Raw genomic sequence first — 24,494 nt, forward strand, 5'->3', positions numbered from 1 at the left:
CTGCATTCATACCATTGCAAGGAGATAGCAGTGGCCATTCTTGATGCCGTCCTTTGTGCCACATGAAAACACAAATGGCCTCCATGTTTCTTTTTTTCTGTCTACTCTACTGCGCATACATTAACTCGTAAAATCTCTGGGTCGGTGCATTTGCTGCTGGCACCAGACCTTGGAAAAACGAAAAGGCAGTAACAGAACATTGGATTGCCTCAATTAACCCTAAAAAAGGGCTTTCTAACTAATAGAAATGCAGCTTCCGCATCGCAAAATTGCCTACGGTGCTCACAAACCTTGTAACGCAGCTAGCAGTGCCATACTTGCATGGTATTCCCGCACGTGTACCCTATTGATCTCTGATATATTGCTGACATGCCCTACTAGATTTTTGGAGTTGTGTGGTCTTGCTGCTGCAATGCTGATACGAGTTACTGCTCACAGGTTCGAACACGACTGCGTAGAACTGCAGACTGACGAGGGCACGCCTATGGTAGTTACTGCATACTTACTGTGATTGTGGATACTGGAGGTATTGAAATAAAACGCTTTAACATCGAAATTTGTGTTTATTTTCAGACATGGAGGGAAAATGCACAAAACGGAGCCTTTTCCAATCTAATAGACTAAACTTGTGAAACGGCTTCCAGAGTACTGGAATAAAATACTGCTATTTTGTTTTTCCACACAGCTGCAGAGAATGTAATGAAGAGAATGACCATCATTGGCGTGATTCTTTCTTTCCGCGCCATGGCGCAAGAAGGACTGCGAGAGGTGCGTACAAGGGTATAACAAATTAAATGCACGGGTCACTTGAATTTAGGGCCATATGATCAAGAAAGGGCGATACATTATCGCCGCTTTTATCGGCAGGAAACTGCTGCTAAAGCGGTGATAATGGGCTTGATAATATGCCCTTGTGAATTCCCATAGAAGTCCAGGTTAACACCAGAACCTGGGCTGATATGGGAATTCACGAGGGCATATTATCAAGCCCATTATCGCGGCTTTAGCGGCAGTTTCCTGCCGATATAAGCGGCGATAATGTATCGCCCTTTCTTGATAATATGGCCCATGGTGAGCGGCATTTTGTGTTCTCCAGTCGAGTGCCACAACCCCGGTCAGGGATCATGCTCTGGCGCATAGTGCTCTGGTTTGCAATGCAGAGGAGGTGAATTAAAATAACATTCACACTGAAACAGGTAGGACTTCAATCATTTACAGTTTGTGAGTTTTGTCTTTAATGGGGGAGACATGAGCCCTCATTCTGAGTTTTTGGGATAATTTCGAAGGTTGTGAAACAAGAGTTTCTACAGGGATCCAAATTAAATTAGGAGCTGTGTGCTAATGTGCGCACACCCACAATTGCCCTCTGAAAAATTTTGGTACTTCAAACCTGCCAAATTTAATAGGGGACTTTATTGACCACTCAACTGACTGCCACCTCGGAAGATCACCTATTGCGCGCTGCGCCTACAACTGCTGCTTAAACGCCGTTTGTGAAGCGTTATCGCGTTTTTATCTTAAAAACCTGTTTGATATCTTATTTAACTTGTGTTCTTTACCCTGTTTTTATCTGCACTTGTACTCCCCACTTACCTGCACAGTATTTGTATTACACCGCGCTTTGCGGGCCCTTTTTCCGGTTGCTAATAGCGGCGGCCATCTTAGGTGAGGAGGACGCTTGACGGCGCCACTTTGCTGGACGGTCTAGACGTCACAAGGACGCTAGACCTCTACATAAGGGGAATAAACTAGGCGCTCCGCCACTTTATTGACCACTCAACTGACTGCCACCTCGGAAGATCACCTATAGCGCGCTGCACCTACAACTGCTGCTTAAACGCCGTTTGTGATGCGTTATCGCGTTTTTATCTTAAAAACCTGTTTGATGTCTTATTTAACTTGTGTTCTTTACCCTGTTTTTATCTGCACTTGTACTCCCCACTTACCTGCACAGTAATTGTATTACACCGCGCTTTGCGGGCCCTTGTCCCCGTTGCTAATAGCGGCAGCCATCTTAGGTGAGGAGGACGCTTGACGGCGCCACTTTTCTGGACGGTCTAGACGTCACAAGGACGCTAGACCTCTGCATAAGGGGATCACGCAAACACGCAGCGGTACCGCGCAGCGGGAACGCCGACCTTTCGCCGGAGTTACGCCAGAGTTCAGCCCGTCTGCGCCCGTCCGCGCCAGAACGGGCCCAGGGGCCATGACTACTACCCCTGGTTCTCGTGGTAACTATTCTTATACTGGTGAGGTTTTAAACTCCCTACGTCCCTGTATATATACCAATTGTACCTCCTGTTCTTTTCCGGCCCACAATTTTGTATGCGCTGGTTGTAGTTTCCGCACTGGCAGAATGACCTACTGTAAGGCATTGCGCCGGACTTGTACTCGTGGCAGACGGAGGAAATCTAAAATTCAGCTTCACTGCTCTATACTCCTGTTTTGGAGTATTAATTGAAGGTCCCTCCCGAAACATAAACATCATATCCACGACTTCCTTATCGAAGAGCAGCCCAACGCGCTGTTTCTTACCAAAACTTGGCTCCAGGATAGCTCTGGTCCTGATATCGCCATTGCTATTCCAAACAACTATGTAATGGTGAGACTGGACAGAGATTCTGGGAAAGGAGGGGGTATTGCCATAATCTTTAAGTCTACCTACACCTGTAAGCTTGAAGCCTTTCCCTTACCAGGAAGCAAAACCGCTCTTTTCAAACTAGTAATCAACCCTCAATTTACTTTAACAGGCCTTTTGGTATATCGCCCCCCCTGGCAATGCTCTCACCTGGATTTCATCTTTTGCCGAGACTATAGCTCCTCTACTTCTTAGGGCAGCAAATTTCCCCATTCTTGGCGATCTTAACTTTCACTTAGAAGACCTACTAAGTACCACCAGCAAGCGTTTCATATCTGATTTGGAGGCTTTTAACCTTTCGTTACTTAACTCTGGATCTACTCACTCTGCTGGACACCAACTGGACCCCATCTTTTCTAATCTCCCCTTTGACTGTTCTCAGAGTGATCGCCCACTGGAGTGGTCCGATCACTTCGCAGTCCACTTTTCTTTACCTTACACTAAGAAGTTGGTAAACAGTGGCCGCGATAAGGGTGAATCCATACATCGGTGGGGTAAACTTGATATTACTAAGTTGAACCAGCACTTTACGGACACCCGCCCTGAGGACAATGATGCTTCAGTCTTGGAACTGAATACCGCTGTCTCCCAATGGCTCACCAATGCCGTAACCAACCTCCTTCCGTTTACCTCGAAACACTCTAGGTCCCACCGTCCTCCCGCACCTTGGTTTTCCTCTGACCTGCAGGCCGTACGAACCAAATGTAAGGCCCTAGAAAGGAAATGGCGGCACTCCTACTCGGTCTCTCGGAAGACCGTTTATAAAGAGGCTCTAAAGGAATACCACTTGCAATGTAAAACAGCGAGAGCTGCTTTCACTGTGAGTACAGTGACGCAAGCTCAGAATTGCCCTCGCACCCTCTTTTCTGTTGTTAAAAAACGGACAGGAGGGGACACTATCCCGACACCTCCAGCTTTAGAGGAAGCCCAGTGTAACGCTATCGCGAATATTTTCATTGCCAAAGTTGAGCGCATATACGATTCTATGAGCGCTCCCCCGACGGCAAATGATCTTCAATCGGGACAGCTGGCAAGGATCGAACAGCCACTTCCTACCGCGAAGGTTACTAACTGGCAATTGTTCGATGATACTTTGTTTTCCTCCTGCCTAAACAGCGTAAGATCTGGCTCACCCCGTGATCCTATACCTGCAAAAATTCTTAAACAGCTGGATCTGGAATCCCGGCGGGTTCTCATGAAACTCCTTAACGCATCATTAACAGAATCTCATGTGCCACAGAATTGGAAGCACGCAATGGTTGTTCCTCTTCTAATAAAGGCTGGAGCCGATGTGTCTAATCTCGCTAATTTCAGACCTATATCCTTGTTGCCTATTCTCTCAAAAGTGCTGGAAAGGCATGTTAACATTTAGTTAAACCATCTTGTGGAAAGCTCGGGATTTTTACACTCTTGCCAGTCTGGCTTTCGTGCGCACTATTCCACAGAGACCGCTGTACTCGGGATGACGGAGAGTCTGCGACACGGTATCGACCGCGGAGAAACATCTGCACTCATCCTTTTGGATTTGAGCGCGGCGTTTGATACCGTGTCCCATTCCATCCTCTTGAATTCTCTCCGGTCCCTGGGAGTGGACGGTCCGGCACTAGCCTGGATTACCTCCATTTTAAGTGAGCACACTTTCCAAGTCTTTTCCTCTAAAGCCACATCTGCCACTTGTCCATCGGCGTACGGCGTTCCGCAGGGGTCCATACTCAGCCCTCTTTTGTTTAACATCTATGTGAGACCCCTGGCTACCATCGCGGAGGACGCTGGGTTGACTATTTTTTCATACGCCGATGACACCCAGATTGTTTTCTCCCTTTCCAGCAGTGAGTGCAACAGTGTATCGATCTTGAAAACTGGACTGTCACGTATAGCTGAGTGGATGCAGAGGCATCTACTCAAACTAAACGGTGACAAAACCGAGATTCTCATCGTAGGGAAGAATAAAGATCTATGGGGCCCCCAACACTGGCCCAGTGACATGGGATCTCTTCCTCAGCCAACTTCTGTGGTTCGCAGCCTCGGTTTTCTTATAGACGACAAACTCTCTATGAGACAGCAGGCCACTAAGGTGGCCGCCATCTGCTTCGCCACCTTGCGATGGCTCCAGAAAATTCTATGGATGCTACCCTATGCTACCAGGAGAACTGTCGTCCAGGCGTTAGTAACATCTCGCTTAGACTATGGTAATGTCCTCTATCTCGACTTCTTTGTAACATCCCGAGGAGACAATCTGCATCACAGGCCCTTCGTGATCTTCACTGGCTGAAGATCTCCAGTCGTATTAAATTCAAAGCCCTGTGTTACCTCTTTAAAATCAAGCAGGGTTCGGCCCCAAAATACTTACAGAGTCTGGTTCAACCCTATAAGCCTAGTCGCACATTAAGATCCTCCCACAACTGCGATTTTGTGGTCCCAAGATTCAAGCTTGTAAGGATGGGGGGACCGGGCCTTTTCCCATCTTGGCCCCAAATATTGGAACACGCTACCCATTACCTTAAAATCAGAAACCAGCCTTTTCTGCTTTAGGAAAAAGCTGAAAACCATACTTTCCCAGTGATCTGCCTGCCGCTTTAGCTGATTCACAGTGCTGTTGAGAGGTTTGTCTTTTTTCTTTTTCAGTCTATCCCTTGCGCCCGGAAACCCACTTTGGGTAGCTGTTGCGCAATATAAATTTAAATATAAATAAATAAATAAACCGGGGGGGGTCTGCTAAGGGTTAAAGTGTACTCCGAAATAGTAAGACTCAAAGCCAAACATTTAAGGCCTCCCCCATACTCAGGTCCAGTCTGAGGCAACGACGGAGAGTGCGTGGCCTCATCTATCCTGAGCCTGGTCCAGGTGAGGTGAGGTCCTATCCCCTGTCATTATGGGTGAACAAAATATCATTTGACATGGAGGAATAGTAAATATATATCATTTATGGTTTGATTTATTCACATTATATTGTATGGTTTGTCTTTAAGTAGCACATATAAGCAGTGACAAAAACGATTTAGAACAGATGCCCTGAAGAAAGCCTTAGGAGTTGATCCCCTTGTTGGCAGAAACATGTCGGCCCCTATACAGTTATTTGTTGAAACTGTTTTTTTGCGCTGTTCTTGTTTTTATTCAGAAAGAGACCAACAGCTATTAAAGTTGTTCGCTGTTTGTTCTCTATTCTATTTTTAAGCACCATTATCACACTTATAATTTTTTGCACTGCACATATCCTATTTAGTGATCACATGCATGGTCTACTAGCATTTGCGAGTTGGAATCCTGTCCTGCATGTTGGATATGGACACTGTCTAGATTATCTAGAGACGCATCATTCCAACCTTGGATGACCAGATGAGTATATTGATCACTAACAAGACTTTGATGGGAATCCATCTCTGGACATTGGGTCTCACCTACTGTTGCTGGTGGCTATATGTGTGTTGAGTTGTGAGTATTTCTCTGAAGACTCCAAGGTATTATACCTGGCACTTAAATGTTTGGCTTTGAGTCTTACTATTTCGGAGTACACTTTACCCCTTAGCAGACCCCCCGGTTTATTTGGTTTTTCATTTTGGCTATATAGGGGATGTTAACCGGGCAGGTCTATAAACTTCCCTTAGACCCTCCATTTCATGTGTTTTTATACAAATTTAATAGGGGAACATAAAAGGAAAATTGTAATACATATGCAGACGCAGGTGTTATTAGAATCTTTTTCACATAGGAATTCCCCATTGTTGGCTTAAGCAATTTGAATCAAAGGGGCAGATTTAAAAGCCTCCTGCACCACCAGTAAGTCACTTTTTGTGACGTACTGGTGGCGTATTTTTCTGCTCCATATTTACAAGGACAGGAAAAGCCACCCTGCGTGACTTTTCCTGTCTTTGTAAATATGGCCCCTTTACCTGCTGCACTTTGCGTGAAAGGGGCGTTCAATGGGTGTTGCTGTGGGTGTTCCCACGCAACACCCATAGAACAAGACATATTTCCAGATTTACGAGGAATCATAAATCTGGAAAACCGTCTGAATGCTACACCACCCTAAGGGTGGCATAGTGAGACGCAACGAGGAGAAATGTTTTCATTGATCCTTATTTTTTCCTCTTTGAATGTGTGCTGCATTCTACAGCACGAATTGACAGAGGAAAATGCCTGAGGTGATTGTTTTTGTGCAGAAAGGTGCCCTTCCTGCCCAAAAACAATCTCCCCATGACACAGGCATCCTTGCACCATGGTGCAAGGGTGCCTACGCCGGCGCATTACAGCTGTTTGCACGGTAGCGTGGGGGAGAGCACAGGAATGTGAAATATCCTTGTAAATATGTCGCATTCCTGTGGTTTGGAACTGCCACAGCATGGCGCAGCCAAAGGGTTTGCTATGCCACTCTGCAGCACTTCCTTGTTAATCTGTAACCAAAGTATTTACTTTACCTACTAAATACCTCACTGCGTGGGATTGGTATTTACTGCGAACAGTAAATACCCCCTAAGTTCTGTTTCTCTTAAAATCAAGACCAAATATTCTGAATAACTCTGCCTAGTTGGATGAAAAATGAATGAATACACAGTTATAAAGTTCACTGATGGCTTTTCGTGATTTAGTGGTGCTAGGATAGGACGATACCAGTAATGAGTGACATTAGCTTACACAGATGTGCTAGTAGTGAATGCCATCTCCTTTACTATTCACAAAATATGTTGAGGTTGGGCTTGCAATTTAATCGTGGTGGGCAATGTATTCAAGTTTTGGAGTCAAGAATAAACAGATTATCACCATCCCCCCACCACTATTCCACAACGAATGCCAGCAGATAATGGGGATAATAAGTCCGTAGGCTTATCCGGATTAGAAATGACGCAAAGGGGCATATCAAGAAAGTGGGGTGCAGATTTACAAACCCCCTGTGTCACCAGTACATCACCTTTTGTGACGTACTGGTGGCATATTTTCCTACTTCATATTTACAAGGAGAGGAAAAGCCACCCAGTGTGGCTTTTCCTGTCCTTGTAAATACTGCCCCTTTCAATGCGGCACTTAGCATGAAAGGGGCATTCCATGGGTGTTGCTGTGGGTGTTCCCACACAGCACCCATGGAACAAGACACATTTCCAGTTTTATGCGGAATCGTAAATCTGGGAATGTGTCTGAATGCTATGCCACCCTAGGGGTGCCATAGGATGGTGCAACGAGGAGAAATGTTTTCATTTCGCCTCGTTTTTTCCTCTTTCAATGTGTGCTGCATTCTGCAGTACGCTTTGAAAGGGGAAAATGCCTGTAGTGATTGTTTTTGTGCAGGAAGGTTCCCCTTCTGGCACAAACACAATCTCCCCATGATGCAGGCATCCTTGCAACCTGGTGCAAGGGTGCCTGCACTGGCGCATGGCAGCTGTTTGTGCGCCAGCGCAGAGGAGAGCACAGGAAAGCGACATATCATTGTAAATATGTTGCATTCTTGTGCATTGGAAGTGCCACAGCGCGGCACAGCGAAAGGGCTTGCGGTGCCACGCTGCGGCACTTCCTCGTAAATCTGCCCCTGGGCTTCCTGGAAATTAGGATATTGTTGCTGGACGGCTCGATGGCAGATGCTAATGCATTTGAAAATATGCATCAGCACTGCCACTAGTCCTGACTTTGAAGTGCTGCATCCTATATTCACAAAAACACTCAGCTCACTCTGAATTCACATGGGCATACCGCTCACCCTGCACTTACACAGACATACTGATCACCCAGCTGTCACACAGGCACACTATCCACCCTGCCTTCTTACACTTCTCACACAACATACACCTTTCCTGTAATAACACAACACTTACAACCAATCATTCACCCACATCTAACACTGCACTCACCAAGCTCTCACCCTACTCCCACCCACACTCATCCTACATCCAGACACCGCTCACACCGAACCCAAACACTGATCACCCTGCACTCATACATGTATTCACCTCATCATGTACTCACACCCCACTAAAACACCACTTACACTGACTATTCACCCACTTCTCACCATTGACATTCACACACCTCTCACCATGTCCTTACATACCACTCACCCTTCCCTTACACATTGCTCACCCTGCTCTCACATACCACTCAGCTTACATACACAGAGTGCTCAGTTGCATGCACACACAGTGCAGACCCTCTCTTCACACACCACTCACCCTATCACTCACACACTTCTCACCTTGCACACCCACACATTGCTAAATTCCCATATTCACACACCCTCACATACTGCACTTGTACCTCTCCCATCCTCTCCTCAACCAAAACTTACCCATCTCTCTACCTCATCCTACTAATATACCTCTCACTCTACATTCACACACCACTAACATTCCGCTCAATTATTGCTTTCCCTGATTAACACACTGATCAAAGTACATACTCAGGTATAATTTACCCTAAACTTAGACACTTCTCACCCTGCTCTCAAACATCACTCATCCTACTCATTCATGCACTGCTCACTCTGTACACTCGCCAAGCACTCTCATCGCTCACAGTACACTTATCCTGTGGTCAAACAGAACGTATACTGCATTCTTACCCTGCACACTCTATGGACACCCACCACTCAGGCTGCAGTTACCCACTGCTCACCTGCACCCAGACACCACTCATCCCAAACCCAGACACTGCTCACATTGCACTCAAACACAACTCAAGCACCCCACTATGCATTCAGACACCTCTAAAACACCACTTATACTGAGTGCTCACCATTCACTTGCCTACCTCACACCTTCAACACTCGCATACCTGTCACTCTGCCCTCACACACCAGTCACCCTTACACTCACACTACTCACACTACACACACTGGTCACTTTGCATGCTCACACCCCACCCCACTCAACTCAACTCACACACCACCATGCAAACTTGCATTTTGCTTATCCTGCATACTGGCACACTGCTCACCCTACAATCTCTCACACCTCTAATTGTCCTCACACATTTCACTCCCATCTACTTACACAACACTCATCCTATTTACACCCACCCATCAACCTGCACTCAACTGCCTGCTCACATTTCTCCCACCATGCACTGGCATACCCCTCACACTGACTGCTCACCCTGACTAACACACCACTCACCCTGCAGTCAGACCTTCTCACCCTACACTCAAAAACAGCTCATCATGCACTTAGACCCTGCTCACCCTACATAGTGATGCACTGTTCTAAACTTTTGTTTTTTCCTGCCCATGATTACTTACATTTAACATGTTGAATTGTGGGTTTGCAGTCCAAACTCTGTAGTTTTTCTCTCTCATTGCTGATGACTTTCAGTTTTCCCTCTAAATTTCTCCTTTGCTCTGTGCTAAGACCTGTATGTTAAAACATTGCACCCCAGCCACCATTTTGTGTTCACAAGCCAGTGAAACCTGCCCCCCTCCCCAGCAACAGGGATATTCTACATCAGAGGGTGCTTCTGTGAGCTGTTTAAACAGTGTTTACTAGGGACTGTGCGCTTCGTTTTTTGGCCAAGTAGAGGGAGTAAAGTTTTATTCAAACAGTATTGTTAGATTTCAAGTTAGTGAGGCCTTTACCTGCAGAAGTCCAAAGTGTGGATTGAGCCTGTCTGTCTCCTAGGATATTCTGTACAGGAAAAGCAGCTCCCCAGCCCCCTCCCCCCCCCAGGCCAGCAGACCCAGGACTGGGGATTGGCTATTCAACTGCCAGGCAACTCTGAGCCGTCCCCTCACACTAGTCCAGGCCCATTAAGGCCTTGCTGGGTGCACCCCAAATCATTCTCCTCCATCTTTAGAGTTGCAACCTCCCTGTGCCCCAGATTGCTGTGAGCAGAGTCAAGGAAGTGGTAAGGAGGCAGACTAGTGCTGTCTCTTCCCCAAAACAAAAGTTAAAAAAAACGGTTTTCCCTTTCTGTGATTTGTCTTTGCCTGCGGTTGTTACAGTTTAAAAATTGTAGTTTTAACCTGCCTGTGATTGGATATTTTATCAGCTGTTTTGTGTTTTAAACATGTGTTTTTTCCTGCCCATTATTGCTTCCATTTAACGCTTTGAATTGTGGGATTTGCAGTCCAAACTCTGTAGTTTTTCCCTCTCATTGCTGATGACTTTCAGTTTTTCCTCCAAATTTCTCCTTTGCTCTGTGCTAAGACCTGTATGTTAAAACAGTGCACCCCCAGCCACCATTTTGTGTTCACAAGACAGTGAAACCAGCCCCCCTCCCCAGCAACTGGGATATTCTACATCAGAGGGTGCTTCTGTGAGCTGTTTAAACTGTGTTTACTAGGGACTGTGCACTTCGTTTTTTGGTCAGTAGAGGGGTAAAGTTTTATTCAAACAGTATTGTTAGATTTCAAGTTAGTGAGGCCTTTACCTGCAGAAGTCCAAAGTGTGGATTGTGCCTGTCTGTCTCCTAGGAGATTCTGAACAGGAAAAGCAGCTTCCAACTCCCTGGTCCGCAAACCGTGTCTGAGGTCGCTGGGACCTTATATGGTCTGAAATTGTGTGGTACATGTGTACACTGATTGATGGTTGTATCTGATGTTTCTATTTAGTTAGGGTTAGTGTCCTCATTGGTTGGGTATATGAGTGTTCTGATTGGTTTCTGAGTCTGTGATTCAATCAATGTAGGGTTGGGACTTGGGCTAGGGTTAGGATTTCTATTGGAAGTAGGGACTAGGGTTTCCTGTGTTATTGGTTGTTGGGACTAGGGCTAGGGTTAGACTTTAAATTGGAAGCAGAGATTAGGGCTTCTGGTGTGATTGGTTGCTGGACTGGTTGTGGGACTAAGAGTAGGGTTAGGCTTTCTATTGGAAGTAGGGATAATGGCTTCCTGTGCCATTGGTTGCTTGGACTTGAGGTGGAACTACTGGTAGGGCTAGGGCCTCTATTGTGCGTAGAGATTAGGGTTTTTGAACTGATTGGGTGCTTGGACTAGGGCTCAGATTGGCTGGAAGGTCCTAGATTATTAGGGCTAGTGTTGTGATTGGATAGTGTTAGGGCTAGGGTTCCCATTGGCTGATGGGGTCACCTGATTACTAAGGCTATAAAAGGTCAGGCTTAGGGCGTCTCAGCCTGGGCATCAAGGCTAAGGGAGGAGAGGACAAAGGCAGTTGCCTGTTTGAGCCTGTTCGAAACTGACCAGGGCCAGGGCCAGAAATGCCGCCCAATATACATAGCTCCATTATGCATCTATATACTTTCAATGTACTTATGGATCTATATATTTATCACTTTCTTCTAATTTAGCATTTCCAATGAACTTCCCTATTTCTCAGCCTATTCTTCGCTCAATATATCCTCTACATCCACTATCTCATTGAACTCCAAACCCCATATCACTACTATGATCCCCAAAATAACCCTTTCTAGACTATCTCCTACTCTACCCCTACTTGCATCATCTTACACCTCTTTTACTATACAGATCTCCCAAAACAAACCTTTCTAAACACTTCCCTCGTTTCTACCCATTCCCAGCCCTTCTCAATCCAAATATCTGACTAACATATCCACCACTAAAATTACTTTCATGTTTCACTATACTAATACAACACTAATCCTGATGGGTTCCAGAGTAGCTTGCTATTTGCGCTTCAAAACCCCATCCGGGGTAGCAAGCGCTATATAAATACAAACCTCTTTCCCTTCACTATCCCGCCACCTACCCTTCTCTACCCAAATAACTGAATAACATATCCACTACTCAAATTTACTTCATACTTTACTAAACTCATTTTCAACACTAATCCTTTATGAGCTCCGGAGTGGCATGCTACTCTTCAGAAAAGAGCTTCAACATCCATCAGGGGTAACAAGTGCTATATGAATGCAAACCTTTCTTCTCCTTGTTATCCATCCGCTATCCTTCTCACTCCAAATAACTAATATCCACCACTGAAATTACGTTCATATTTCACCATATTAATTCACCACTAATCCTTTATGGGCTTCCTGAATAGCATGTCTCAACACCCCATCGGGGGTAACAGGCGCTATATAAATACAAACCTTTTTTTTTCCTCTTCTATCCTTCTGCTATCATTCCAAATCCAAATAACTGACTAACCTATTCACCACTTAAAATGTACTTGCATGTTTCACTATACTAATTCAACACTAATCCTCTATGGGTCCTGGAGTAGCTTGCCACCCGCCAAAAAACAGCTTTGACGCCTCCTTAGGGGTAGTAAGCGCTATATAAATGCAATTACAATACAATACATACACTGCTCACCCTGCAACCCCACACCTCTCATCCTGCACACATCTTTCACCATACACTCACATGCCACTCATCCTGTATACTTATCACTCCTACCGCACACAGCTTTGACCCTACACATTCTCACCACTTGCCCTACACTCATCCTGCATACACACACTGCCTACTCTGCACACACACACTGCTCACTCTGTACTCAGACACCACTCACCTTGCACTTAGATACCTGTCAAAGTGGATACGTACCCTCTACTCAGACCTTGTGCACCCTGCAATCACACACTACTCAAATACCTTTAGCCTTGTACTCATACACCACTCACCTTTCACCCACACAGTTTTCTTTGCACTCACACACATCTCACCCTGCATTCACACAGCATTCAGACACCTCTCATCCAACACACACCCACTGCTCCCCCTGCACTCACCCACTATTAACCCCACCGGAGAGTCATGTGATGGGAAGATGTAATTATCCCTTGACAGACTGTCAAATCTTCTCAGAGACCCAGCAAAAACAGGAAGTCACTTATGTTATGTTAAGTTAATTTCTATTGCGCACGACTCACCTGGGGTCATCTCGGCACTCGCCTAGAAATTTGACGTTAGAGCTGGAAGTCGGAACAAGTTAGAACAGGAATGCTTGTAGTTGTTTCCTGAAGGTGCTGTATATGGAGATTTTGCGTAGTGGCAACAGGAGTTTATTCCAGTATCTTGGGGCCAGATACTAAAATGCTTTTCCCCTAGTGCGACTCAAACGTATACGAGGCACCTGTAGAAGGCCTAGAGAACTGGATCTGAGATTTCTGTTCGGTGTATGTTTTATGAGTTTCTTTTGTAGATAGTAGGGGCCTCTGCCATTCAGCGCGTTGTAAGCGAGACAACAGATATAAAAAAATGATCTCTTTCTTACAGGTAACTAATGCAGCTCTCTCAGCAAGGGAGCAGAGGGGGAGCCTGCTTGGCGGTTCAGTATCATTCTGGCCGCCGTGTTCTGAATCACTTGTAATTTAGTAAGCAGGGTCTCTCCCACTTCACCCAACAGAGCATTACCATAGTCTAATCGGCTGATGACCATGGCTTGAACTAAGGTTCTGCAGTGATTGGTGGGCATGTAGGGAAGAATTTTGCGGAGTAGACGCAAACTATAGTAGCAGGAGCTAGTAGTGGCAGCGATGTGGTCTTTCATGGTTAATAACTGACCTAATTTTAGGCCTAGATTTTTAACACATTGATTAGGAAGAGGAGCCGCTCCCAATTGTGAGGACCACCATTCATCAGACCAGCTAGCTGAGGCTTTCCTCATTAGCATAACCTCGGTTTTACCAGGATTCAACTGGAGGCAGTTCTGCGTCATCCAGCTAGAGATTACAAGTATTCCGCTGGAGAACCGCAATTTCTCTGCTTCTATATTAGGGCCAATAGTAAACATAAGCTGAGTATCATCCGCATATGAAATTAGCTCAAAGCCTAGCTGTTCTACGATTTTTGCCCACGGTGCCATATATATGTTAAATAATGTCGGGCTTAGGCAGGAGCCCTAAGGTACACCCATGTCTAGACAAATTTTTTTCTGACAGATAAGGCCCTAACATGATAGTTTGAGTTATGTCTGACATAAAGTTCTGCAATCACTTCAAGGCTGTGTCTTGAATGCCACAGGAAGCTAGTCTCTCCGCAAGCACTGAATGTGAGATGGTATTAAATGCCGCAGATCGATCTAGAAGGATCAGTACTACCAATCCTCCTATGTCAATTTTCTGTCTGAGCGAGTCAGTTACAGCTAGAATGGCGGTCTCGGTACTGAAGTCCGGTCGAAAACCAGATTGGGATTGATCCAGAATTTCGTTGGACTCCAGGTATAGACTTAGTTGCCTGTTGATTATACTTTCCAGCAGCTTGCCCAATAAGGGTAGTAAAGAAATAAGGCGGTAGTTGCTGAGTTCTCTGGGATCCGCAGTCGGTTTCTTCAAAATTGGGCGTACAAACGCTTCCTTCCATGTTATTGCAATTGTACCTGATTGAATTGAATGATTATAAATATTTAGAATTGCTGGTGTGCAACTAGTGGCTAAGAGGGCCATTATCTTTGGAGGACACAGATCTTGGGGAGAGCCGGATTTTGTGAAGGAGAGTGCATTAGAATCTTCTTCAAGCGTGGTTAATTCGAAACAATCTAAGGAACTACCTGCCATTTTTTCTAAGCCCTCTGGTCTAGTAGAGGCTTCAGGGTCTTGAAAGGCTATCAATGAAAAGTTAGCATAAATAATAATTATCTTTTCTTGAAAATAGATTTCTATTGAATTGCAAAAATCTTTGGTTTCCATAGGCGATTGTCTACAGATTTGAGGAGATACAAAGTCTCCTGCTATATTAAAGAGGGCCTTTCTGGGCATTGCTGGCGCGTTCAATTTGGTTAATAATAAATAGATGTCTGGCTGATATTAAGTTCAGATGATAGCTAGACAGGGATTGTTTATACCGTAGTCTGTTTTGCGTGTCTTTACTTTACTAATTCGCCAAAGTCTCTCCAATCTCTTACATTTAGATTTTTAAATCTTTAGCTTCGAAGTGTGCCAGGGGGCTGATGGTCGCCGTTGGAGATAGCCATCGTTTTTGGGGGGATCACGGAATCCAAAGCTGTCACAAAGGCGGTATTAAATTGTTCCAGCGTTGTGGGAGCTTCCGTATCCTTCTTTGGTGATTCCAGGTGAAAAGCCTTGTTAAAGGCTTCAACAGAATTATTTTGCCAAGGTATGTGCCCCACTTGTTTCTTTCCTGCACTTATGTCTGAGCTCCTTGGGCATGGCTGTTGGATAGAGAACCTAATCATTGAATGATCAGTCCAAGTGAGATGGTCTGGGAGGTTACAGGTTAGATGATCAATATTAGAAAAGATTTGGTTTAGCTAGTGGCCAGCTGGAAGAGTTGGGCCTTTAACTCTTTGAATGAGTCTAATCATGTCGAGAGTGGAGAGAAGTTTATTGACCTTAGGGTTCGTATGTTTTCACCATGAAAATTAAAATCCCCCAACAAAAGAAATTTATTTGAGGAGAGCATATGTATAGCAATTAGTTCTATCAGTTGGTCAGTGAAATTGGTCTTAGTTCCTGGAGGACGGTATATTATGCTCCGTTCCAACAATCTGTAGGTGACGTAATAATCTTTAAAATTCCCAGTTCTATGCTTTCATCACTTAAAATGGTGATCCAATTCACAGAGAGATGATTTTTGAAAGCTATGGCTATCCCGCCTCCTGTTTTTCCCTCCCTAGTCAGTAAGTGTAATCTCCAAGAAAGCATCTGATAAAATGAGAAAAGATGCCTTCTGGAGCTGGGATAGATACAAGAGAATTCCCAAGATGTCTGCCAAAAGGCAACCTTCAGTGCAACATACTAATGTGGCTGACTTGAAGGCTGAGTTAGAATGTACGGAGTACACTCACGCAAAAAGGCACACTTCACCTGAATTTTCTGAGGAGTAGGACGCTTCTTGGCTATCTCCGGTGCAAAAAGATAGTCAGGGTAGTTTGTCATGTTTCCTGACATTTAGAGACTCATCACGTTCAAGTTCTGGTTCCAAGGAGAATAGTGTCTCCGTCCAGAGCAGTGTCAGTAGGTTTTTTGTTTAAATGTTTATCTCTCAATAATCCTTTTCACCCGCTAGGGGGAGCAGTTTCCAGTTTTCCTGAGGGGTTTGGCATCTCAGGTATTTATTAGAATCAGCACAAGTTCCAGGTCCCCATTACTTTGATAATCAACTACAACATAGAGGTTAAAAGTGTTAAGTGGGTAAATTAGCAATAGGGCTCTATGTAGTTTCTGCAAGAAGGTTGATTAAACTCCAGGTTGCATCTCACTCCTTACTAGCTGAAGGTGATTTATTACCTAAAAGTAAAGACAAAAAAAAGAAGATTAAACAGAATACTTCTTATTAATTGCAAAAAGGAAAAAATAAGATACACTAAAGCAGCATATCACTACAATAATTTGTTAACAAAAAAAAATAAAATAGAAGAGAGGCATTGGTCACACCTAATTGGGGTAGGTATCCTCTTGTTATCACTACTGTATAAGAACTGAGAAGAGTTATGGTCTAGTAAGTTGTTGCATGTCACTATTTTACAGTTCTTCATGCCATTTCAAAAAAGTACTCGCTGAAGACTAAATTCAGTGTGAGAGGAGTGCAGGAAGAAAAGGAGAAGAACACGAAGAAAGGCGTGGCTGCCTCTTTTCTGTTCCATCTCCTTCCCCCCTTTAGTTCCTCAGTCACTCTAGTTATAATTGGATGGCTGGGAAGTTGTAGAGAGGCATTGTGAACGGCCGTCGTTCTGCTCCTGTGCATTAAGTGGCTGCACCTGACAGAGTGAAGTGCCGACATAGATTTTTTTGCACCTAAGCAGAATGGCGGAAGGTTTAGATCTCAAGAAGTTATGTGAAGTTTTGGAAGGAATACAAAAGCAATTAATAACAGTTAGATATGAGGATAGAGATCTGAATCAAGACATAATAAATTCTAGAAGAGAGACATTCGATTTAGCAATACAAATGTGTAGTTTAGTATATGGAGCCTGTTTTAAAATTCCCTCACCTCATGAAGAAATTTCCTGTGATACCACCAACCCTCTGCACAGAGCAACCACCCAAGTTATCCACTCTTTGTCCCCAGTGATTCCATTAGCGCCTCCAGAACAATTTAACGGAGACCCCCAAAAGGCACAGATATTTTTGACCCAATTTACTTTACATTTTATGTGTCGCCCAGCGGTTTTTCCTGACATTCAATCACGAGTAGCCTTCATACTTTCCTATCTCAGTGGAGATGCTGTGTCATGGTCAATGCCATTAGTCTCTAGAAATGATCCGAACTTGTACAATCTAGATGAATTCAAGTAGGAATTTCTCAGCATATTTGATCACCGAAAAGCATCACAAGCAACGGACAACAAGTTACTGGAAATAAGGCAAGGTAATCGAGATTTAATAGCTTATTTGGCCCAATTAAAAAGACTAGTGGTAGAAATGGAATGGCCGAGAATAAAAGAGCAGCAGTATTTTATCGAGGCTTGGAAGATGAACTTGAAGATGCTCTTGCCCAAGTACCCAACAGGCCCACAGAATTTTCGGCTCTAGTAGATTTTGTATTAGAAATTGATTTCCGTCAGAATGAAAGAAGAGGAGAGAAAAGACAGGATTTTCATTCAAGTATACCAGGATTTGATCAATTTAAGGCAGAAGCTGCTAAGGTAATTGATGGTCAGCTCAGCACAGAGCCATGCACATTGGAACTATTCGAGGACCACTGTCCAAGGAAGAGAAAGAAAGGCGGGGATTAAATAAGCAATGTCTCTACTGTGATGTTAGTGCTCATTATGTCCGTAACTGTCCAAGAAACCAAAACAGTCCCCAACGGAAAACTTGCAGCACCATCAGTAGGAGGAGTTGGACTGATGGGTGAGGATTTGAACACAACTTCTAAGGATCACTCACTGACAAACACTTTACATTCCTCCTCTCCTCATGTGGTGATGTTCATGTCACTTAAGTTTAGGGAAAGTCATTTGAAAGGTATTACAGTAATGGTGGATTCTGGGGCTACAGGTTACTTTTGTAACCTCAAGTTTGCAGAAAAAAATGGTTTGAAAGTCCTCAGAAAAGTGAAAAGTGAAGCAGTCCGAGCAGTGGATGGAACTAATCTTTTGTCTGGACCCATTGTGAGTTACACAGAGTCGCTGGAGTAAGAATCCATAGAAGTGCTCGATCAATAGTTATGAATTCAGAATATTGTAAGGAGAATGCTACAGGAACACAAAAGCAAATCCTAAGCTAATGCCTGCTACCCATTTATGTGAAGGGGGAGCCAGAGTTTATGTGATCCACACTACAGAAATACCTACAGAGAATATGGACTACCAGGATGTCTTTAGAGATATTGAGACTGAGAAACTTCCACCACATAGGGCCTATGGTCGTAAAATAGAGTTTGAACCAGGTTACAATCTACCCTGCAGATGAATATATGCTTTAATGAAAAAGGAGAATCAGCATTTGAAAGATTACATCCAGAAATGTCTTGACATTGGATTTATCCGACCCTCCCAATCCCCAGTGTCTTTGGCACTTTTCTTCATTCCCAAGAAAGAAGGTGAATTGAGGACCTGCAGTGATTATAGGGCAATTAATCGAATAACAGTCAAGAATCGATATCCTTTGCCCCTAATCTCAGTTCTATTAGACCAAGTTAACGGAGCACGGATATACACGAAACTAGATTTGAGAGGGGCCTATCATCTAATTTCGATCAGCGAAGGTGATGAAAGGAAAACAGCCTTCAGAACCAAGTATGGGATTTCTGAATATGAAGTGATGCCCTATGGGCTCTGCAATGGTCCAGCAGCATTTCAACATTTCTTCAACAATGTTTTAAAGGAGTTCATTAATCAGTGTGCCATTGTATATATATATATCGATGACATCTTGATATATTCTGATTCAGAAGAGACTCACGAAGAACATGTGAAAGGAGTATTGCAGAATCTAAGCGAGAACAGTTTATTTGTACTATTGGAGAAATGTGCATTCAGTGTATCATCAGTGGAATTCCTAGGATTTGTCTTGTCACCGGCAGGGATAACAATGGATGAACACAAATTTTAGGCAGTAACCATTTGGAAATCCCCACAAACAGTTAAGGAGGTGCACAGCTTTATAGGCTTTGCAAACTTTTACATCAGGTTTATTCAGGATTTTTCCACGAAATGAATGCCTTCTAAGAAAAGGAGTCCCCTTCACATGGTCTAATGAAGCAGAAGAAGTGTGTACGCTTTTAAAAAGGACTTTGCCACAGCTCCAATATTGCTTCATCCTGACACATCCGAGTATTTCTTGGTGGAGACAGATGCTTCGAATCTGGTCTTAGGAGGAATCTTGTCACAAAGACATAAGTAAACAGGACAATTGCATCCAGTGGCATTTCGTTCAAGAAGGTTGGCTCTGGCTGAGGTAAATTATACCATCACAGAATAAGAGTTGCTGGCAATAAAGGATGCCTTCAAGGAATGGGCGCATTACCTTATGAGTGCAAGACATACGGTCACGGTCTACAATTATCATCAGAATTTTTTAATTTTAAAGTCTGCAAGAGCATTGACTCCAAGGCAACTTCGCTGGTCCTTGTATTTTGCTGATTACAATTTTGTCATCACTTATCGACCTGGGCAAAGAACGGAACGGCGGGCTGGTAGTTTCTCAACACAAGCGGTCGCAAGAATACGTGACCACTCGCAATGAGAAACCTGACCTCCCTGTGTTGCGAATCTCATCGGAAGGTTTATTTTCCACGCTTATGATCGGCAACTTGATGTTGCTGATCGCGAACAAGGAAAAGTCTCACCGGGATGTTGATTTTGCTCGCTTGCGGTCGCCAACTTGACGTTGAGAGCCGCGAACAGGCAAAAAATACCCGCTATGCGTTTTTGCACTGTGCTACGTGCATTTTGCGTAGTGTGTAGTAGCGCAAACTATGCATGCTCGACAAGCATAGCCCTACGCCCAGGGTTAATCCTGAATCTGATGGGCAAACAGAAAGGGCAAATCAGGAATTAGAACAATATGTTAAACTGTACCTACTAGACCAGGAAGGAGATTGGCCTGAATACCTGTGAGCAGCTGAGTTTGAGCATAACAATGCAAAGAACGCTTCCACAGGTTTTTCACCTTTTTATCTCAATACGGGCAGGCATCCAAATCTTTCAGTATATTTTCAAGAGGTTGCTGTTCCAGCAGTGAAAGATTTAGTACAACATACGGCTTGCATACACAAATTAGTAACACAGAACTCAACCAAAGTTAAAGAAAGTTAGAAATTCTATGCTGACAGGAAAAGAAAGAAGGAACCTGATCTAAAAGTTGGGGATTAAGTTTGGTTAAATTGTAAGAACCTTAGACTCAAGGGCAATAGGAAGGTGCAACCTAGATGTATGGGCCCATATGTAATTGAGAGGAAGTTGAGTTCATTAACTTATAGATAAATTACCTAAAGGTCGAAAGATACACCCTGTTTTTCATGTCTCACTGTTAAAAAAGGTGCAGAAGGGGTTAAGAAAGACCTTGCCTCCAAATCCGATACACACAGAGAAAGGAATTGAGTTTGAGGTTAAACAAATCCTAGATTCAAAAGAAGCAAAAGGTCAAATCTATTATTTGATAGATGGAAGGGTTATGGCCCAGAAGAGAGATCTTGGGAGTTGTTTTCTGATGTTCAGGCCCCTCGTTTAATAAGAGCATTTCATAGCAAATTTCCCTGCAAACCCTTAGGCAGGAGAATCTACCTTGAGGGGGTACTTTCAGAACCTCTAAGAGACCCAGCAAAAACAGAAAGTCAGTAAGTGTAATCTCCAAGAAAGCATCTGATAAAATGAGAAAAGGTGCCGTCTGGAACTGGGATACATACAGAGAATTCCCAAGATGGCCACCAAAAGGCGACTTTCAGTGCAACATACTAGTGTTGCTGACTTGAAGGCTGAGTTAGAATGTACAGAGTCCACTCACTCAGAAACCCGCATTTCACCTGAAGTTTCTGAGGAGTAGGACCCTTCTTGGCTATCTCTGGGGCGAAAAGCTAGTCAGGGTACTTTGTTGTGTTTCTCGACGTTTAAAGGCCTGTCGCGTTCAAGTTCCGGTTCCAAGTAGAATAGTGTCTCCGTCCAGAGCAGTGTCAGGCGGTTTCTTGTTTAAATGTTTATCTCTCAGTAATCCTGTACTCCCGCTAGGTGAAGCAGTTTCCAGTTTTCGTGAGGGGTTTAGCATCTCAGTTAATGGGCATGACATAAATAGGTATTTATTAGAATCAACACCAGTTCCGGGTCCCCATTCCTTCGATAATCTTCTACCACATAGAGGTCAAAAGTGTTAAGGGTTTTCGTGGGTAAATTAGCAATAGGGCTCTATGTAGCTTCTGCAATAAGGTTTATTAAAGTCTAGAATATGTTAAAAAATGCTTAGAAGTAATACCATGAGAGCAAGTAAATACTTACCAGTCCGTAGATACCAAGTCCAGGTTGCATCTCACTCCTTACTAGCCGAAGGTGAATTATTACCTAAAAGTAAAGACAAAAAAAAAGAAAAGAAAATTAAACAGAATACTTCCTAGTAGTTGCAAAAAAGAAAAAAAGAAGATTCACCAAAGCAGCATATCACTACAATAAAATATTCACGAAAGAAGTAAAATAGAAGAGAGGCATTGGTCACACCTACTTGGGGTAGGTACATTGCATGGAGGTTAAGGTTGTTTCCTCTTGTTATCACTACTGCATCAGAACTGAGAAGAGTTATGGTCTAGTAAGTTGTTGCATGTCACTATTTTACAGATCTTCGTACCCTTTCAAAAAAGTGCTCGCTGAAGACTAAATTCAGTGTGAGAGGAGCACACAGAGAAAAGGAGAAGAACCTGAAGAAAGGCGTGGCTGTCTCTTCTCTGTCCCATCCCCTGTCCCCCCTTTAGGTTCCTCAGTCTCTCTAGTTATAATTGGAGGGCTGGGAAAGTTGGAGAGGGGCATTGGGAACTGATGTTGTTCTGCTCCTGTGCATTAAGTGGGTGCACCTGACACAGAATAATGTCATTAGGAGATGATGGGCCCATTTCATCATGGACAAATGCAGTGAAAAAACATGAAAGTCCTGTTGAATATCTGCTTTTCAATGAACTACCTGATTTTGTGTCAGAAGCGGTACATACAAAGTCCAAGATTCTGATGCAAAGAGATGTAACCAGAATGCACCTTGAAAGTGAAAGGGGAGAAGGCTGGACAGTCCTTCGACTGAGATATTTACGCCAATATATATATAGATTCATGCACCACTACTGGGGAATAACCTGAATTGAAGCATGAGGTGGTCATTTTTTGCCTAGAGGACATGACCGATTTTCAATGCCCAAGCAGATTTCCAGGCTAGTAGAGCACCACTCTTAAATGCCCTCAATAGAGGAACTAGCCCAAGAAGAATTCAAATAACTTGGCCTGTTTAAACTATACAGTGAGAATGGCCTACTACATAATTATCTGCTTGGGGGATGAAGTCCACTTTATTCCGGAGTTTGTCAGGACAGAAGGGGACCTCATCGCCCTAGCAGCAGTGCCCCAAGAGGCGCGTTTGCACAGTGGTGTATAAAGGGGCGTGGCATCTGACAACCTCTCAGCAATCTGACTGTGTGGGGATTACTGGAGGTAACAGGTGGGCTAGTTGAGCGGCCCCCCTCCAGAGCTATTTTCAGTCCCCATCCCCTGGGCATGGCCATCTGTTTGGGGACTGCAGGGGAGCATGAAGCCCCCGCGATCCGGCCACGTCCCACCTCCTGCGGGAGCCGGCATTTCATTTTACCCTCAGGGAGCTGCTGACATGCAGCTCCCTGGGGGTTAAAAGCAAAGTGCTCCACTTTGAACAAGTGAGAGCCAAATGCTCTCACTTGTTCAAAGTGGAGCACTTGTTTGCTATGGGATGGTGGGAACACACAGCAAACTGCAATGTCCCGAGGGTGGGCACCACAGGACATTGGTGGAGCTGGCCCTGGGGGGTGACAGTCCCAAGGGCCATTTACGGTTCCACGAGGAGGTCGCCCTCCAACAATATTAAAGACCCGGGACGTGGTGGACCCCAGGGCTGTGTGGGGGGGCTCGAGCCCCCCACATTTTATTTTCTAATATAGCCCAATGGAGGTGGTGGTCCCCAGGGCTCCGTGGGGAGGCTGAAGCCCCTCACGCATCTTTTCTATGTATCCACGGGGAGGTGGTGATCCCCGAGGCTGCATTGGGACAATAACCCCCCCATGCCTTTATTTAAAAAATAAAGCCACGGGGAGGTTGCAGTCCTTGGAGCTGCAGAGGCCAGCATGGGCTCCTGCATGCATTTGGATCATTGCCTCTGGGATCTGGCCCACCCAGGGGCCTAATTAAACGAAGTGCAGGAGGCCACGCTTTGCTTTTTTTAAAATGTTCAGCCGGATTCGCGGTCCAACATGAATCCCCACAATTTTTATCTTAATATAATGCTTATTTTGGTCCTGGGGGTCCCTGTGGGGCACCCTGAGCAGGCCTATGGGGTCAGGGTGTTTTTACCCTGCCCCCTTTTCTTATTTTGTTATTTTTTTACGTTTTCCTTGTGACTCTGTTCAACCGAGTCACAAGATGGCTGCCAACACTTCCTGGTTGTACAAAAGGGGATGGTAATGGACGGAGCATCTGACCAATCAAACACTCACACCCTGTCAACAGATCTGGGTTTAATCCATCACCGTTCTTTAGCCCACTCTGCCACCCCAGTTCAGACATGGCCACATGCAAATCAGTCTGACCCTGTGCCTCATGGGAACAGTCCAGCCTGAACTGCCAAGCCATGCCTCCCCTGGACCGGAAACAAGCTTCCTAGGACCGGTTTCTGGCATTACAGCCGTCTTCAGTCAGGTTTGCTTGAATCCAGTGCCAAAGTGAGCAAGGGACTCACATCTGAGCATGCCCTGCCAACTTATGGCAAACAAAGTGGTACAAAAGGGGGTGGTAATGGACGGAGATCTGAACCAATCAAACACTCACACCCAGTCACAGATCAGTGTTTAATCCATCACCGTTCTTTAGCCCACTCTACCACCCCAGTTCAGACAT

General features: G+C 44.5%; 1 protein-coding gene across 1 annotated transcript in view; it reads left to right on the top strand.

The window, feature by feature from the left end:
• LOC147663105 (nck-associated protein 1-like) overlaps positions 1-24,494 on the top strand; it is a 1,078,872-nt gene that overhangs the window by 447,809 nt on the left and 606,569 nt on the right. Inside the window, exon 9 of the mRNA XM_086950676.1 lies at positions 686-768. Within this exon, the coding sequence (XP_086806802.1) occupies positions 686-768 (83 nt within the window). The remainder of the gene's footprint in view (positions 1-685; positions 769-24,494) is intronic.

This window comes from Lissotriton vulgaris, unplaced genomic scaffold, assembly GCF_964263255.1.
Source record: "Lissotriton vulgaris unplaced genomic scaffold, aLisVul1.2 SCAFFOLD_417, whole genome shotgun sequence".
Taxonomy (NCBI): domain Eukaryota; kingdom Metazoa; phylum Chordata; class Amphibia; order Caudata; family Salamandridae; genus Lissotriton; species Lissotriton vulgaris.